The sequence below is a fragment of the Scardinius erythrophthalmus genome (genome assembly GCF_964197995.2).
Source record: "Scardinius erythrophthalmus genome assembly, chromosome: 12".
In the NCBI taxonomy this organism is placed as follows: Eukaryota; Metazoa; Chordata; class Actinopteri; order Cypriniformes; family Leuciscidae; genus Scardinius; species Scardinius erythrophthalmus.
The window spans coordinates 14776175-14795909 of record NC_138232.1 but is presented as its reverse complement, the minus strand read 5'-3'; the positions used below and the strand labels follow the sequence as shown (position 1 = coordinate 14795909).

Below are 19735 nucleotides of genomic sequence, written 5' to 3'. Positions count from 1 at the left end.
CGCTTCAAAAAGATCGCTTTATATGATAAACAGATTGAATTTAGCCATTTATTCACATACAAACATTTATTAACTCATACATCAGTTGTGGTAAACAGTAGCTCTAGCATGTTCGCTTGACGTGCAAGAACCAATGAGGTTCATTCTCGTGTCACGCAGCAAGTTTTTGCTTCCTCAAGAACCAATGAGGTTCATTCTCGTGTCACGCAGCAAGTTTTTGCTTCCTCAAGAACCAATGAGGTTCATTCTCGTGTCACGCAGCACTTTTGAGCTTCAGCAAGAACTAATGAGGTTCATTCTCGTGTTACGCAGCAAGTTTTTGCTTCCTCAAGAACCAATGAGGTTCATTCTCGTGTCACGCAGCACTTTTGAGCTTCCATAAGAACCAATGAGGTTCATTCTCGTGTTACGCAGCACGTTTGAGCTTCCACAAGAACCAATGAGGTTCATTCTCGTGTTACGCAGCACGTTTGAGTTTCCTCAAGAACCAATTAAGTTAATTATTGTGTGTTACGCAGCACGTTTGAGCTTCTGCAACAACCAATGAGGTTTATTCTCGTGTGTTACGCAGCCCTTTTGAGTTTCTGCAAGAACCCATGAGGGTTGTTTTTGCTCGTCAAGCCAGTTCGGTTGAGCTTCTGTTTATGTCCACTGATCAATGTTTAAATGTGAATAATAGCCTGAATTGTTCATCATATAAAGTGATTGAGTCTCTACAGAAGATTTTGGACTAAACCAATGATCTCTTTATGAACTTTTTGAAGTGTTAAAGTGGTAGTTGGTTTGCTGTCAGTGGAGGGATAGAAAGCTCTCAGATTTCATCAAAAAGATCTTCATTTGTGTTCCGAAGATAGACAAAAGTCTTGGAACGACATGAGGGTGAGTAATTAATGACCGAACTTTCATTTTTGGGTGAACTATCACTAATATAGTCCAAGTGACTACAGTGTCTCAATCTTAAGTTTATAAAGTGACGAGAATACTTTTTGTGCGCAAAAAAACAAAACAAAAATAACGACTTTATTCCACTATTCATTTCCTTCTCTCTGGGCCTCGAGTCTTTTTACGTAGTATATCGTTTTCATTTTTGGGTGAACTAACCCTTTAAAGGTGCCATATGTAACAATTGAGGTAAAAATATCCCAAAAATGAGCTACACACATCAAAAGAATGAGAAGAAATAAGGGCGATGATGTCATTAAAAAAATGTCAAGTTATAGTGCTGCAGAGATATCAACCTTAATTAGCATTAGCATTACTAGCCACGGCCCGACAGGTGTCGTAATACCAGTTTCGGCCATGGGAGGCGGTATACGGGCAACATAACCACCAGCCAAACATGCAATACACGAATAACTCGCACGGCTTGTGGGCGTACTTGAACCTGATGTGGAAAGTACAGCCCACTACTACATTTCAGTTCAGGGAAGAGAGCGGAAGGATGGCTGAAGCCCTTGGCAAGAGACCCCTACCACCACCCGCTGCAGGGAAAAAACCGCGCTCTGAAGCACAAATAAAATCTCAAAAAGCTATCCGCCACACTGGCGGGTGAACGATCATACCAAAATATGACATTTTAAGCGCGCACGCGCTCTTCTGCCTCTAAGAACTAGCAGAGAGAGAGAGAGCGAGCCCCGGCCGCGCGCGCGCGCACTCACTCACTATATTCAGAGCGGTCAAGTTTCCCCGTACTTTTTGACAAGCGTCCTTGACAGGGCGGCCAGAGCTTCTTTGCAGCTCAAGTCGGCGGCGGTGTATACAGTTTTAGTAACGCTCTATCTGTTGACGGCGCTGAGGAAAAAGCTCCAGCCACTGGAAGAAGCTGTCGCCGCCCATTTGTGTCCTCCTGCGCACCCATCAAAGCCGTGCAGAACGTCTTCAGCACTCACGGATCGCGCATACTCCGCCGCTGGCCAGGCTGCTTCTGCTTTACACACCCTGGACGCACGAAACGTAACGGAAAACATTGCAAGGTGTAATGAGACCGAATGTTTTTTGGTGACTAATGATAACTTAGCTAGAAGTGGTATTGCTAATGAAAATCAAACTTGATATATGCTGCTAAATTAGCTTCAGGCGGGCAGCGTAACACTCTAAATAGATGTTGTCCCTATTTTAACTTGTATATGTGCAGTTAAGAAGGTAGGGGCGGAGCATAGACCAATTCACTTTCTGGAGGTATACTGCCCCCATCTGGTATGGAATGTGGAGTATGACTTGATTTTTTTTTGCCAGACATGACATATGGCACCTTTAAAGGTACAAGTTAAAATAGGGACAACATCTATTTAGAGTGTTACGCTGCCCGCCTGAAGCTAATTTAGCAGCATATATCAAGTTTGATTTTCATTAGCAATACCACTTCTAGCTAAGTTATCATTAGTCACCAAAAAACATTCGGTCTCATTACACCTTGCAATGTTTTCCGTTACGTTTCGTGCGTCCAGGGTGTGTAAAGCAGAAGCAGCCTGGCCAGCGGCGGAGTATGCGCGATCCGTGAGTGCTGAAGACGTTCTGCACGGCTTTGATGGGTGCGCAGGAGGACACAAATGGGCGGCGACAGCTTCTTCCAGTGGCTGGAGCTTTTTCCTCAGCGCCGTCAACAGATAGAGCGTTACTAAAACTGTATACACCGCCGCCGACTTGAGCTGCAAAGAAGCTCTGGCCGCCCTGTCAAGGACGCTTGTCAAAAAGTACGGGGAAACTTGACCGCTCTGAATATAGTGAGTGAGTGCGCGCGCGCGCGGCCGGGGCTCGCTCTCTCTCTCTCTGCTAGTTCTTAGAGGCAGAAGAGCGCGTGCGCGCTTAAAATGTCATATTTTGGTATGATCGTTCACCCGCCAGTGTGGCGGATAGCTTTTTGAGATTTTATTTGTGCTTCAGAGAGCGGTTTTTTCCCTGCAGCGGGTGGTGGTAGGGGTCTCTTGCCAAGGGCTTCAGCCATCCTTCCGCTCTCTTCCCTGAACTGAAATGTAGTAGTGGGCTGTACTTTCCACATCAGGTTCAAGTACGCCCACAAGCCGTGCGAGTTATTCGTGTATTGCATGTTTGGCTGGTGGTTATGTTGCCCGTATACCGCCTCCCATGGCCGAAACTGGTATTACGACACCTGTCGGGCCGTGGCTAGTAATGCTAATGCTAATTAAGGTTGATATCTCTGCAGCACTATAACTTGACATTTTTTTAATGACATCATCGCCCTTATTTCTTCTCATTCTTTTGATGTGTGTAGCTCATTTTTGGGATATTTTTACCTCAATTGTTACATATGGCACCTTTAAGTGGGCCAAAGAAGCACTTTAAAGTTCAGATAATTGCATTAAAAATAAATTTACATTGTATTTGCAATTAAGTGTCAAGAAATATTACATTTAGTTCACACTTAAGAATATTATTTTACAGTAAATTATTTCCATAGTAAGTACTCTTGTTAAAAGTTTGCAATAAAGGTGTACTTTTTTAGGGTGATTCAGATGAAAGGTCATCAGATCAAATATTAACCCTAAAGACAAGTGATTAATTCAACAAATTTTTGAAAATGTGAAAGGAAAATATTATCGTTCTCAATTCCAGTCCTCGTGACCCACTGCTCTGCACATTTTGTATGTCTCTCTTATCTGACACACTCAGTTCAGTTCATGGAGTCTCTCCTAACGAGCTGATGATCTGGTTCAGGTGTGTTAAATAAGGGAGACATACAAAATGTGCAGAGCAGAGGGTCACGAGGACTGGAATTGAGAACCACTTGTCTAAAGCAGTGTTCTTCAACCCTGCTCCTGAAGGACCCCCAACACTGCACATTTTCTTTGTCTCCCTAATCAAACACACCTGATTCAACTCATCAGCTTATTAACCCATGTGAAAATGAGCTGATAATTTGAATCAGGTGTGTTTGATTAGGGAGACCAACAAAAAAAACGTGCAGTGTTGGGGGTCCTTCATGAGCAGGGTTGAAGAACAATGGTTTAAAGCGATCAAAAGGATGAGTGACTACAGCAAACACAAAACAAGCTGTCTCCAAAATGTTATGGTGATTAAGTTGTTTTTTATAGGCTATGTGACATTCAGCTCATGTTGAGTTCACAAAGAACGGCCGGATTGTGTGTAGGCCCTCAAAATCTATTTTTTAGAAAAAAAGTTTGCATGATATATGAGAGGAACTGAAAATGAAATTCTTTGCAACACAACTGCAGATGTTTCAAAGCTCATTGAGAAGGAGCCACACCTTTATGTTTACAGGAATGATGTTAAGTTTGGGGTTTATTTACACTTTGTTCTGTACTCCAGAGGTGTGATTTCATTACTTATTTAAAAAGACAAATCACCATTAACATCTAGAGGAATTACAAAGCTTTTTAATCAATGAATCTTTTAACCAATAAATGATTTAAATCTAATGCATATGCATTATTGTGTTGGAAATGTAACTTCTTGTAATCTTTATCACAATCAGATGGGAGGTAGAATGTATTAAAAACATGTTAAGCTGCGTTTGACATGTAAAACCTTGTTAACCTGATATGTTACTTATACCATTAGCCAGAGGTTAATTTTGGTTCTCAGTTAACCATCATGCTTTGAGACACCTGCACCGCAAAGCTGTTTTTAAAACTTCCTGTGAAAGTTCTTGTGTCACCCTTTAGAATACAGTTCAACATCTCACACGTGAGGAGACGTGAACGACTTATTCACAGCACATCTCTGTACAAATATTCCACTATTGTGACACTTTATGACACATTTCAATATGATATCCGGGGTCTTTAAGGGTGGGTGGGCACAGTCTGGCCTATTTTGTCCCTTTATGAGTATGGTCATGCATGTAATATAAATTAATGTGAAGCATAGTACTGCCATATTTTGCACTTGATAGCACAGAAAATGCTTGAGATCAGAGACAACAAGGAATATCTTAACCAATCCTGAGAAAGCTTACCAATCACTTGGAAAACACTTTCGTCAACACACAGCCTGGAAGGCATATTCCTCAACTATTGTTATATAGTCCTTGTTATAAAATGTCATATTGACAGGTTTCCTATATCAATACTATATTAAAAAATATATATATATTCTGCGCTATTAATATGACTTCTTAGTTTCTCAGACCTTAACCTATTAATATTGAGGCAAAAAATATACGCCAATTCATTATGTATGTAAATTATATTCAGGTATAGCTTATTGTAAGATTGCTGTTCTAATTACTCTCTCTCTAAAAAGTATTGAATTATTATTATCACCCATATCAATCTCGACAAGGATATACATGAAACTGCTCTTTTAATTATTTTAAACAAGTAATAATATAAAATTGCATAAATTATTCATAACCTGACCAAAGTATTTAAATGTAGAAGGTTGCATTAAAGACATAAATTGTATCATTAGACTTTAAATGTTGTTGTTAAATCCACTGTTTGTGTAAATCCACAGTATTTAATGCAATTACGTCAGATGTAACTGTAATTAAATTATAGATACATTAAGAGTAATCCCCTTACTTTTTCAAAGGGAAAAGTAATTAAATCACAGTAATTAATTGGTTACTAATGCATTACACCCAACACTTATCATGATGAATTTTATTCAACCTTGTTTTGAAGCAAGGGAAGCCCGAAGACCTGTTTTTGTGTTTTATGTTTATTGAGGCTTTGATTTTAAGTGTCATAGTCATTCCTGTTGTGCAGGAACATGTCCCCATCATATATACCCTAGGATAATTTTCTCACAATTGTATAAGTTATAGCCTAATTAAAAAGTTTAAGTGGAGCTTCATAAGAAATATATTTTTTACAGACCACAAAATGCACTTTGTAACAGTAAAGACCGTTATGTTTACCGTCATCTGTCCCCTACTTTAAACTGCAGACATTAATAAAAACATTCCTGACTAATAGTAACCTAATCTTACAGTATACAGGAGGTTACTGATGTCACGAACGCTCATTACTCATTCGAGCTCACGCAAATCAAGCAAGACGTCGCGCGCTCTCAGTTCTTCAAGAGAAGAGAGAGAGGAGATGCGCGTGACGGCTCTGCCCCGTTAAAACCCAAAATCAGCACAAATGGCCAAACAGAACATTTTTGTCCCATGGGCAGGGGTAAGTATACAGTCATGTTATATACCACCAAATCTTTAAAAGTATGCTGGTCTTCATCTTTAAAAAAATACGCGATAAAGACGCGACGCGACAAACGCTCTGCCATAGGCTACTTCGTTTATGCACTGCTGAACTGTAGATATCTTCGTTTTGTTGTAGAAAGAAGTGCTTTTCCACATGTCTATATGATTCAAGAGTGAGTTGAATTTCTCAATAAGGAAGTAAAATGGCAAGGCAACGCTTATAATCGCATGAATGGTTGTCCGCAGAGGGTCTTGTGAGTTTGTGATCTTCAGCACTGAGCTCGATGTCTTCTGAATGTACGTGTTCGCTCCTCGTCATGTTGTGCTTCATCCTGGCTGCAGGTGCACATGGAGGTATGAGTGTGACATAATTATTTTGAATTTAACATTTTCTTCAACTTCGGGCAATTTTATGGCTCAGGATTTGATTGAACTATTCAAACAAAGTTTTCTCCGTTATTTGAAGGCCTTGGATACTTTTTCATGTCATTTATTTTTGCTACTTTTCAAAAAGCATGAAAACTTTTAATTGGTATATTTAATGCTATGAAATTACAGCCCCAGCAAGACTAAACAATTTTATTGAAAAAAAGAAAAAATTAAAATGCTTTTTTTTTATCATTGTCATGTCATGTATTGACTGTTGGATAAAACTGCCTATAATTCAAAAAACACCCATACATCATGAGATTATATTTTATTTAAATATCAAAATGTAATATTTAGAAGAGCATCGTCAATAAGAATGTTTAAAGAATGAAATATGACATGCTAAATTTGTATTTTATTTGGCTTCTGCATTCAAATTTGTTTTATTTTCTTTTAGTAGGCCTATCCCTTATTTTTAATTTAATTTAATTCTGTGTCTTAGTTTCAGGAATTGTTCTGTATGACACTATTTAAACCTAAGGATGTAAACAAAGTTTAATCATTTAAGAATTAACCATCAATAAACCCATAACTAATCTGAATATTGGGTGGTAAGGAGGAATGTCTGGTTATGACCCTGGTGCAAACATTATCCTGTGCTATTCCGTGATGATAATTTTTGTTGCTCCCTTTGTTTTTCTGCATCGTACAGGAACTGTGTGCACTGTAAGGTCAAGCAGAGGCAAAGAAGTCCTTTTAGGTTCCAATTTCACAATCTCCTGCGTCTTCAAAAAGGAATGCACCAAACAAATGTTTCGGGATGAAAAAATTTATAAACAGTTCCCCAATTCAAATGAGGTGTCTGTGTATGTCGAGAATTTAACAACGTTGAGCATCTTCACCTGCAAGTGTATGGAGGATCCAGAGCCATGTGGAATTGACATCACTCCAGGATGTAAGCTTCTAACTTTCTATAACATGTCTTTATTTGAGGGTTCCCACACACATAGAAAGTCTAGATGCATTTTCCAAGTTACTCTGAGCTCTGAAATCAGCTAGAAGCTGCTCTTTGTGAATGCAATCTTTATATGATGATTTTATCCTAATCTCAAAAGTCTGGGAGGTTCATTGGTCCAAAAGTGTAGTAACCGTTTTACATAACAACACATTACTTCACATAGCTTGTAATGTGAGATGCAAAATAAAAACACAGAGAAATAATGACAAGAGAGATAAACAAATGCTTATGAAGAGTTTAAATTAATCACTGAAACCGAATTAGTTGGAAAAGTGCAGTATGATTTGTTTCGCCCTTTGGGAAGAGTGGAGACTATGAAACTTTGAAGTGAAAACTCATGCATGACAGTCATGTGCTTCTTTTTCAGACCCTCCAGGTATTCCACAAAATCTGACCTGCATTCGAAAAACGAAATTTGGCAATGTCAGTTGCACTTGGACAACAGGAAGGGATACCAAAATCATGACCACATGTCAGTTACGGTTAGTAAAGAGTCAAATAATCTTTTCAAGGAGGATCTTTGAGTTTATAGATCATATGACACAACCCAAAGCAGAGACACATGTAAAAGTTTCATTAATTATGTCGCATGATGTTTTACCTGTGCTTTTTCAGGGTTCAAGGTGACCCGCACCTCGGCTATAAGAGTGTTATGAACTCTACGGGATTTTGTTGGTCCACATTCCCCATCAAAAGCTCAAAAATGTCACAGCTCATCGTGTCACTCAATGTCTCTAACAGCCTGGGTTCAAAAACATCGGGTCCCCACACCTTCACCCTCAGCAATATAGGTAAAGAAATTTCAAATATCAAAATCGTTAATTTGCATTTAGTTATTTTTAAAATAGGTGACTGAACTGATAACTTTGTCATTTCTGCATAGAAAAGTGGCAACAGTCTGTTTACGTTTTATTACTTTTTTCATCCTTAAAAATCATTAAATGACAAGCCGTTTTCTGTCCGCAATGAAGGCATAAATGCTATGCGATGCAAAAAATCAACGGCAGTCATTCAGTGTGTGGAGGTGTTTTCTGTTTGCATACTTGGCTTAAGTTGCAACACATTTAAGCAGCGGTTCTCCAAGGCCCCCTTTGTTCACAACAATATTTGAAGGCCTGGATGTTTAAAAATATTTTGTACTTACAATTTTTACCTGATAAAATATTTTAGATATGGTATAACTAGAAAATGCATATTCATTTTAAATAAATGGCCATGTTTCTATGATTTTATTTTTTAAGTCTAGATCACACTTTTAAAATTATTCTCCTTCGGATCTTCCAAGTTCGGAAATATGAGACTGAGGGGCTGAATTAAAATAAGAAATTAGTTTTTAAAGAAATCTAAGTCATCTTGAGACCCCCTTGGAAGTTTGCTGAGGTGGCTGAGAACCACTGTACTAAAGAATGAAAAACTAGAACAAATACTTGTATTTTCTCAATTTCTGTGAAGCGTCTCCAGACTTTTCATGAGATTTACATCACATAATATCAGATGTTTCTCAACTTCCACATTTAAAACCCTGTCCATGTCGTAGAAGAAGAAAAAAACATAAGGATAGACAAAGTGTTAGCTATTTATGACTATAAACTCAAATTAACATGGAAGAAATATTTGTTTTATTGCGTCATTTTGCAGTGTTGCAGTAGGTTGGGGGATTCCAAAGAATCAAAATTGGGTCAATTTGACAAAGTTGGCTGTTTTTACACCAACCCACTAGTTGACGTCATTATTACAGACGAATGCAGCAAAAGATCTTATCCTGACTTTTATTTAAAAACATAAAGAATTGTTCTGCATTTCAGCTGTAGAGTTCTGTAGACTGAAAAAGATGCATTGCTTCTCTGTTTCTGTACAGTAAAACCCTCAGTGCCTAAAATCATTCATGTGAACTGCTCCTCCCAATGGTGCCACCTACACACAGACAATCACAGCATGGATTTGGTTGAAGTCCAATACAGAGCGGAAAATGGAAACTGGAAAAATCTCCAGGTAAAACGTCTGATTCTAAAATGTGGGGATTTTCTTGTTCAAAATCTTAGGTTATGATCATACCGAAGTGGTATTCAGAATCAAGCCACATCTGCTTTTCTGTCTTGGTAAAGCTGATAAAGAAAAATGCAGAGTTGCAAAGAGTCGACTGATGGCACAGATAAAACCCACAAAAACCTCACAAATTAGTTTGGTCGCTAAACCACAAGCCCTCCTTGATGACTCAAAATTGGAATCAGAAATGTCAAGAAAGTTAATCTTATCATTAGGAAACTGAACCGCTGACTGTTGCTCTTCCCACAATGTATGTCTTGATGTATCTTTATCAATGAAATGATTTCAATAAAGTACAGTACAGCCAGCTTGGGAAGAATACAAAACAATTTTCTTAATAATCTATATAAATATAAAAATATAGAGATGGACTTGATGATTCTAAACCTAAAGATGCTTCCCTCAAGTGAAAGTGCTTCTGCCATTTGAGTGCTTAAAATGATTTTATTCTCTTTATTCTGAATAATTTTATGAATATATTATGGCATTTTATTCTGTGTATATATATTCATAAAATAATGCAGAATAACCTATGTAACGGTTTCCACAAAAAGTATTAAGCAGCACAACTGTTTTAAACTCCATCTACTTACATTTTTATGGAAAACAGAAGCTCACATTTTTTTATTTTCCTTTTGTGTTTCATGAAAGTAGGTAATAAGTAAATAATGACAAAACTGTTTTGGGATGAGCTTTTACTTTAAATGCAGATTACATAGGAATGGCAAAGAAGCATTCAAACATTCTTTAAAACTACTGAGTTTTAAAACTAAACTAGATAGATTTTCATAATTAAGATATCACAACATATCATATTATGCTGTCTCCGCAGACTAATGCCAGGAGGAATTTAAACATATCCAAACTGCAGCCAGATATCATGTACAAGTTCCAAATCAGGAGGAAAATAAACCATACAGTAGGTTTGTGGAGTGACTGGAGTAAAGTTAAGGAAGCAAAAACCAAAGAGGAAGGTAAGTTATTACATGCATTTCTTGTAAAGACCTTCTTTGGGAATGTTTTTGTAATTATGGGATTTGAAGGCAGTAGTTAATTTGTGCAGTATTGTGTAGTTAAATCTTTTAAAGTCAACAGAAAGGGATTAAATGAATGTATAGTTGCGCGTGCTCTGGAAAGAGTACTTGATGGTGTTATAAGATAAGTTCGCTACTGACGTAGTATAGTCACACTTCTTTGTCAGCAGACCTCAGGTGTTTAAAATAATAGCGGCAAAAATAGAGTGGTGAAAGGTTTTTGATAACCTTTCAGTGTTACTGGATATTACTGCGTTACTGGAAAAGTGATTACAGAAAAGACTTTCAATTTTGACGGGAAGTACTGACTTCTGTTGAAACATTTTTTTGTGGAGATTATTGTAGAGAAATAAATCCCACAATATATTAATCTTCAACATTTAACTCCATTTAACTCATATATATATATATATATATATATATATACTATTATTAACTCAATATAACTCATGCAAAAAAAGAATGGCGGATTGTAAACTAAATGTTTTTGTTTATTCTCTCTGTCTCTCTCTCTCTCTCTCTCTCCCCCCCCCCCCCCCTCTCTCTCTCTCTCTCTCTCTCTCTCTCTTCTCTCTCTCTCTCTCTCTCTCTCTCTCTCTCTCTCTCTCTCTCTCAGCTCCTCACAAGGAGCTTGACGTCTGGTACCTCCAAGAACCGAACCCCCCACAATCTGAAAAGAAGTGTTTCCGCATATTTTGGAAGGTATGTACCCCGCTTCTACCAGCATTACAATTTTCTTTTTATATTTTCTTTTCATGTTTTTTTTAGCGGTGCATCCTCTACGTCTACGGACAGGTCATTACGCAACCCCCTCCCCCCTGCACTTTGCTTTTCACACAGGCCCTTAAAGGTCAAACCACCACTAAGTGATGGCTTCCTTAGTGTGAATTGCACCTTCCCAAACACATTGTTACTCTGAAACCAAAAGTTATTTGACAGTCAGTTTCAGTTTACAAAAAGAGTAGTGGCTTAGAGGAAATGATGGATTTGAGAATTCTCTCTTTCAGAGTCATATTTGTGCCTCATGTCTTTAATGGCTGACTCACATATTTTTGTTAGATCACTGCATTCAGAAATATTGAACTGCATGATTAAAAAAAAAGCCTTATTTGTTTGTTTTAGGAACTGAGTATATCAGATGCCAAGGGGAAGATTCAAAAGTATAATATAAGTGTTCTGGAGCAGAACAAGAAGACCAGTTCAAATGTATTTCCACCCAGCAGAAATACGAGCATTTGCTGCGTTGACTGTTCTGTGTCAGTGTCTGCAGTTAACTCAAAGGGTCAATCTCCTGGCAAATTTATTGAGCTGCGTTCTCCAGGTAAGTAATTTTTAATGTGAGAGTAAAGGTAATGTGAGTGAAATAATTGTGGTTTTCACATTATCAATATTGAGCCAAATAACTGGTTTCACTCAAACTCATGAGTAAAAGATGCTAACAATTTGGTCAATATAGCAAAGTTAAGCCATGTTTTTTGTGTTCACAGTCCATTCGGGTTTCCTGCAGCCACACAAACTATTGAATCATCATAGCGTTGCCCTCTCCTGGCAGAAAGCTGCCATAGCAGGCAATAGATCTGAGTATGTAGTGCATTGGTATCCAGTTGGAGACATTGAGGGGATTCAGTGGATTCGAGTGCTGGATTCCACAGCTAACATTACAGGCAAGTTTGATTGGATGATATGAGTTAAGACTAAGTCAAAATTAGCTGGTTGGTTTCAAGAGAAATAAAAACGTTTTCTCTCCTTGTACTTTTCTGCTGTCTGTCCAGGTCTACAGCCTCGAGAATGCTATCAGGGTGCAGTTACCACTCTGAGCTCATCTGGTCCCACAATGGCAACCATTAGAGACATCTTCACATGGCAGTCAGGTTAGAGGCTTAATGCTCATTCTCCAATCCGGAAATCTTCATCAAAGAGGTTTAATGTATTCTCCGTTGAAATATCGGTGGGAGGTTGGGGGTGTTGAAAGAGAGGTCCCCCCTTAGGTGCTGGGCCTGAATCAGTATATATAAATATATATCACTACTGTTCAAAAGTTTGGGGTCAGTACGATTTTTTTCTAAAATTAATATTTGTTATTCATCAAGTATTGCATTAAATACTTGGCTGTAATTACATTTAAAATTTTACAAAAGATCTGTATTTCAAATAAATGCTGTTCTTTTGAACATTCTATTCATTGAAAAATCCTGAAAAATAATTGGTTGCCACAAAAATATTAAGCAGCAATGTTGTCAACATTGAAAATAGTAATGTTTCTTAAACACCAAATCAGCATATTAGAACGATTTCTAATAAGCTGCAAAATGGCTTCTTAAAATTTAGCTTTGCCACCATATGAATAAATAACATTTTAAAATATAGAACAGTAATTTTAAATTGTAATAATCTTTCAAAATATTTCTGTTTTTAGAGTGTTTTTAAATCAAATAATTGCAGCCTTGGAGAGCAAAAGAGACTTCTTTCAAAACATAAAAAAATATTTCACCATATACACTACCGTTCAAAAGTTTGGGGTCAGTAAGATTTTTAAAGGTCCCGTATTATGCCCCTTTTCACAAGATGTAAAATAAGTCTCTGATGTCCCCAGAGTGTGTATGTGAAGTTTCAGCTCAAAATACCCAACAGATCATTTTTTACAGCATGTTTAAATTGACATTTTTTGGGGCTCAGAAAAACGCGCTGTTTTAGTGTGTGCCCTTTAAATGCAAATAAGCTGCTGCTGGACAACCCAGGGGGCGGAGCTTCATGAGCTCGCGCTCAGTCTCTCAGGACAATTTCATCTCACGGAATGATGATAATATCAGAAACTCTCAGTAACGGTGTTCATTTCGAGTCGGACAATAATGCCTCCAGAGTCAGAGTGCTGTATAGAGATGGAACAGGTATAGTTTAGTAGTTTAATTACGGTTATTATAACGTATTTGTCATCTGCTTGTATGTATCCATTATTTATTAATAATAGCCTACAAGTCTGCTGTTTCGGACCAGGTCCGAATGATGATCAAACATACTGATGAGTTTAATAAAGTTTATTGTACATCACACAAAAGATGCAGCATCAGTTTTACTTCAGAAAATCACCGTAAGAGCTGAGTAAACACAGTAGGCTAAGTTATAAGAAGTGCGCAAGTAGCCAGTAGAGTTGAGGGAGCATTCCTGTGGGCGGAGGTTAGTTAAAAAACTGTTCTAGTGACGTCATTAAAGAAGGAAGTAGAGGGATGTAGTCCAAACGGGCCGTTCGATGTAGGCAACTTCTGTTAAATAAAATATCTCGCTTGGCATTGAACTTTGAGCTTTATCATTTTACAGATATTATTTATGCTCTAACAGCAACATTACACACTAACTAAAGTTTGAAACATGGGATCACGAAGAACGGGACCTTTAATGTTTTTAAAAGAAGTATCTTCTGCTCACCAAGGCTGCATTTATTTGATTAAAAATACAAACAAAAACAGTAATATTGTGAAATATTATTTCAATTTAAAACAGCTGTTTTCTATGTGAATATACAGTAGTGTAATTTATTCCTGTGATCAAATCTGAATTTTCAGCATCATTACTCCAGTCTTCAGTGTCACATGATCCTTCAGAAATCATTCTAATATGATGATTTGATGCTCAAGAAACATTTATGATTATTATCAATGTTGAAAACAGTTATTTACATTTTTATTTCATGATGCTTTTATCTGAAATGTAAAGCTTTTGTAACATTAAACAATGTTATTAAACAATTGAATTAATGAATTATGAATTAAACAATTCAAAAGTTTGGGGTCAGTAAGAATCTTAATTTTATTTTTGGGGGAAAGAAATAAAATAAATCAATACTTTTATTCATCAAGGATGAGTTAAACTGATCAAAAGTTCTAGTAAAGACATTTATAATGTTAGAAAATATTCTATTTTAAATAAATGCTGTTCTTTTGAACTTTCTATTCATCAAAGAATTTTTTCTTGAATGTTTCTTGAGCATCAAATCATCATATTAGAATGATTTCTGAAGGATCATGTGACACTGAATACTGGAGTAATGATGCTGAAACTTCAGCTTTGATCACAGGAATAAATGACAGTTTAAAATATATTAAAATAGGAAACAGTCATTTTAAATTGTCATAATATTTCACAATATTACTGTTCACAATATATATATAGTGTGTATATATAGATAGATAGATACTCTCCTGATCATAATCCCTGTATCTTGGATTTCACAGCTCCAGAACAGGGTCCAGTTCCTCAACTAGACTGGAAGAAGAGTGAGAGCATGCAGGTGAAATGGTCTGAAATCCCTCATGAGAAGAGACGAGGCTGTTTGAGAAAATACACCGTCTACTTGATGGACAAGTTGAAGGAAGATATAAAGAATTACAGTAAGGTTAATTTAGCAGTCTAGATATTTACTGTTGCCTCTCAGATGCTTATTTTTACATTTCTTTTATAAAGCAACACAACATAAGACTGCTGATTGCTTGGGATGTTCAGCAACATTAGTGTGTTTTAATAGGAGCTTTCTGATGCCTAACTTTCATTGCAGATGTGGACTATCCAAAGAGAGAGAATATTATTAGAGATCTGTCACCAGGACAGTGTTACAATCTGTGGGTCACTGCCTGGACAGATGCTGGGGAGGGACCCAAAGGAAGTGATCTCCCTTTCTGCACACTATCAGACGGTATGCATTTGGCACTGAAAACATAAGCTAAATAAAAGCACTAGACACGGAACACACAACTCGCTTTTGTGAAAAAAGATGTCTCTCAGCCGTTTTGATAAGTGACCTGTGTCATCTTCTTTCAGCTGAGGAACTACTGTCCCGTGTAATCTTGGCTGGTGGAGCAGTACTTTCGACCTGTCTAATCCTCATTTGCATTTGTCAGTTCCCCTTTGTGCACAGAAGGTAAGAAACAGCAGAATGCTTTAAATCCACAGAGAAAAGATTATTATTTAAAACCATGTCTGTTCTGCTCAATAGATTCTCAAATTGTTACAAGTGTCTGCAGCCTACAGATATTCCAGATCCAGCAAACAGCAATTGTGCAAAGACGTACACTGATGACCAGGTAAATGTATGGAGATGCCCACTCAGGCTGTATTTTCAAAACTAGTGAGCTACAGTAGCTTATTGGAAAGCATTTATGGGCATCCAAGTAAAATTAATATTTCACCTAAAAATGAAATTCATGATTCATCATTTACAGTGCTTCCCAAAAAAATTGTCAGCCGAACCCCTTTCAAATTAATATTTCAATAATTCAATTGGTTTTCTGATGTTGGTTAATGGTCACATGACACACAACAAGTAAACAGATAAAAAATCGAATCATTTTTGTTTCTCGTTCTATGTAAACAGTGCTTAGTAATCACATCATCTTCATCAGAACTTTATGATTGGCTGAAAGCAGACTTCTTGAGTCCGCTCACATGCTCATACCAGTAATATGCTTTGTTCACACTTAGCATCAAAATGCTAATTTCCTGCTCTTGTGGCTTTGGATCCTAACAGTCCCATACGGCAGCCTAGAAATCTAGACGCACCCTAGCGGCAGCAAATCTTGATGTGGGTCTGGCTTGCCAGGCTACCCTTACAGAACAAAAATATATGAAAATATACTGCAAAACATAATGCGATATATTACATAATACATTTCCATAGTGCTTATATTTTTTCAATATACTGCAATATGCATTGACCATTAATGGCTATATATATTAATACATATAAAATATTTATAAATGAAGACAAAAATAGCATTACATATAATATTCACAAATTTGTATCCTTTATTGTGTACATATATTGCACATACATGTTCCTATATAAATGTGAATGTATGTTCACACACGTATATATGCACACACATTCACGGAATGAGTTACAACAGATTTCTAGTTCACAGCATTCTTTGCTTCTGACTGTTGAAAGAAAAGCATAAAGTTAAAATTAAGTGTTATTTGATGTGTTTTGCTCAATATAAATATAGTGGGGAGATCGGTTGGTGTTTAATGTTCTATTATTTTGGAATTTAAAAGTTTTTCTGGTATGTCTGAGTTTTTGGGGTTACCTTTGTGCTGAAGAGTAGAGCCTGTGGTGAGGTTGACAATTGGCCAAACACCATTAAGACTATGATTACTATATTTTAGCTTGAAAATATGGAACATTTATAATGTAAATAATAAAAAATTAAATATTTCTCTATATATGTGTATTTATGCTGCATGAGTAATTATATACAGTGCTATGCATAAGTTTAGACACCCATACTAAAGTTGACTAAAAAGAGGAATAAAAAATCATCTTTTGGAAACTGAACTTAATGCCTTAATTAAAAAAAAAATGGAAAAATCCAACCTTTAAGGACACCAATTTTCTTTGTGAATGAATAATGTATCGTAAATAAATAAATGTTCTTCCTTAAAATACAGGGTGCATAAGTTTGGACACCCCTATGTTAAATTCCCATAGAGACAGGCAGATTTTTTTTTTTTTTTTTTTTTTTTAGGATACTATGCATCCTGATAAAGTTCCCTTGGCCTTTGGAATTAAAATAGCCCCACATCATCACATAGCCTTCACCATACCTGGAGATTGACATGGTTTTATTTCAGTTAGCCTAATAGCTGGTTTGATTTGCATTGAGAGATGATCTTATGGAAAGTACCCCATGCCAATCTCTAGGTATGGTGAAGGCTATGTGATGATGTGGGGCTATTTTAATTCCAAAGGCCAAGGGAACTTTATCAGGATGCATAGTATCCTAAAAAACAAAAACAAAAAAAAAAACTTAAAAATAAAAATCTGCCTGCCTCTATGGGAATTTAACATAGGGGTGTCCAAACTTATGCACCCTGTATTTTAAGGAAGAACATTTATTTATTTACGATACATTATTCATTCACAAAGAAAATTGGTGTCCTTAAAGGTTGGATTTTTCCTAATTTTTAAATTAAGGCATTAAGTTCAATTTCCAAAAGATGATTTTTTATTCCTCTTTTTAGTCAACTTTAGCATGGGTGTCTAAACTTATGCATAGCACTGTATCTGCAATATTTTACACATGCGGTACCGAATCTGATCACATATACATCTATCTATTATGAAGTGTATTACTGGATATAAATTACATGCATTATGATATATTGGTAAATATATTGTCACGTATTTTTCAATATATGAAAAGAGGCAATTCCCTATGTATTATTTAATATATATTAACACAACATATTATTCTGTATAGTTTCAAATATACTGTTAAACCATTAAATATATTGATCATTCATATATAGGGAAATATATTTTCTTTTCATAAGGGGTCCTCGGTCACTATATGGTTTATGTATAGAAAAGCTTTCTCCTTTTGTGTTTCAGAGAAGAAAGATAGCTTTGTAATGACTTAAAGATGAATAAATTGTGTTCTCATTTTCCCAATCATATTGCAGTAGTGGAATTGTTGAATGGGGTAAATCAGAACTACAAATGTAATTCATTAATCAATCCCCATCTGTTCCTCTTCCCCTGTCTCCACATAGGGTGAAACTAAATTATATCTTCACCAATATGAGCCCAGCATGAGTGAGGAGCCCGAAAATATAGAGGTGGAGGAAGTTCCCAACCACAGCTTCACCTGCATCTACATCAAGAGCTTCTCTCAGGAGTCCAGCTCCTCTGACGCCACCCAGACCACAGATTACACAGTCACAGATGAATACATCTCCACTCACGCAATAAGTGGAGGAGAGGAGGAAGAGGACGAGGAAGAAGAGGCATGTTTGGACGAATTTGAATTCTTCCCAAGCACTCACAGCCCTTTCCTGGAACCGCTGGTTTTAACTGGAGGAAAGTTGACACTGGATGTAGTGAAAATAGACTGCAGTGAATTTCTGGATTGCACGTGATCTTCCACAGGCATTAAAATTTGACCTGACCGTGACTGTAATATGGATGCTGAAAAATAACCATGGACATCTCAAAGATATTTTGTCAGTCAAAAGACTAACTTTTATCTTTAAACATCTTGAGCTGAATCCCAGCCACAACCGCGAGGAGCTCAAGCTGTAATGGAAGTAGCAACAGATATTTTCTTCCATATTGTAACGTGCATCTGAGTGAAACAGATGAAAGAGAAAAGATGGGCGGGGACTTGGTTCTAACTCTCTGTTGTTGATTGGATGGAGGCAGAGATGCGAGATTAGTCGACTGCAAGAAAGAGGAGGGGTTTAAACAGACCATATGATTGGATTAGTCTGGCATACGTTACAAGAGAGAAGTTTGACGTTTCACTAGATGATCGAGTGATATTTTAATTAAAAATGTAGGTAGAAAAATGGACGAATCGTTCACAATAAGATCAATATCATTGCATTAAGAAAGCTTGTATGGTTGTGTTTGAGGGATGTGGCAATAAGCTTCATGGAACGTGACAGAAGGTTGAAAAAAAGCAAGGTTGACTTCGTATTCTCCTCAGCACACATGGTTTGCCTCAGGTACTTGTCTCTGAAATGCTGATCTAACAGACTGGTATCAGCCTATCAAGAGTAAGGATACTTAATGAATGTTAGTTGAAAAGGTTTTTAGGAGATATTCTACAGACTTATTCTTTCCACCAAAACACTTAGCAGTTGTCCAACACTATTCACTTGAACTGTTTCACAATAAAGTAATCTTGCACAAGCATCAATATTGTGGCAGACAGTACTCATATCTACAACTTATCTACTACTCGAATGCGAGATGTTTGACCAATCACACAAATACATTTGTCATCATCAGTTTTTCATCAGCTCAACTGAATACTGTTCTAATATAATGTTTTTAATTGCATGTAAACCTTTAAAGTCAAAGCATCAAGGACAAAATAAATAAATGTACTTAAAAAAAAGAAAAAAACACCTGTGTGGTTTCCTGTCATGTCAACTTTAAAATGAAATGGTAAATTGGTTTGTGGAGAGATGGACATGAAAACTTTGGTCTATAGGAGTGGACCTTTCACCAGTCAACCATAAAATAGTTGTTCCTGTGTACTGCAAAACTAAACCTAATAAACTAGATTTCTACATTTTCTAGAGTGGAACTTTGCATATCTCCTCCACAAGCCGCACAATTTAATGCACTATATTCATAAATCAAAT

The 19735-nt window shown here is 36.8% G+C and overlaps 1 protein-coding gene across 4 annotated transcripts; it reads left to right on the top strand.

The window, feature by feature from the left end:
• The first annotated feature begins 5966 nt into the window (after positions 1 to 5966).
• On the top strand, positions 5967 to 19661 carry il12rb2 (interleukin 12 receptor, beta 2a). 4 transcript variants are annotated; one of them, XM_081380827.1, is made up of 16 exons: positions 5967 to 6104; positions 6374 to 6481; positions 7209 to 7451; positions 7882 to 7996; positions 8130 to 8305; positions 9373 to 9506; positions 10393 to 10534; positions 11211 to 11296; positions 11717 to 11915; positions 12082 to 12258; positions 12367 to 12465; positions 14824 to 14979; positions 15144 to 15281; positions 15407 to 15506; positions 15582 to 15669; positions 18137 to 19661. In XM_081380827.1, exons 2-16 carry the CDS (start codon positions 6412 to 6414, stop codon positions 18500 to 18502), a joined length of 2289 nt encoding a protein of 762 aa, XP_081236953.1. In that variant the 5' UTR covers positions 5967 to 6104; positions 6374 to 6411; the 3' UTR covers positions 18503 to 19661. The 4 variants fall into 4 exon arrangements, with proteins under 4 accessions (XP_081236953.1, XP_081236954.1, XP_081236955.1 ...); XM_081380829.1 differs by having other exon boundaries at positions 5997 to 6104; positions 6264 to 6481; XM_081380828.1 differs by having other exon boundaries at positions 5989 to 6481.
• Positions 19662 to 19735: the final 74 nt, after the last annotated feature.

What these genes read in the sequence shown, in the direction of transcription:
- il12rb2 (XM_081380827.1), top strand. Translation starts at nt 6,412, where the DNA reads ATGTCTTCTGAATGTACGTGTTCGCTCCTCGTCATGTTGTGCTTCATC. An exon ending in GGCTGCAGGTGCACATGGAG is followed by an intron (nt 6,482 to 7,208) that starts GTATGAGTGTGA and finishes TGCATCGTACAG; the next exon opens with GAACTGTGTGCACTGTAAGG. An exon ending in GTTTCCGCATATTTTGGAAG is followed by an intron (nt 11,297 to 11,716) that starts GTATGTACCCCG and finishes TGTTTGTTTTAG; the next exon opens with GAACTGAGTATATCAGATGC.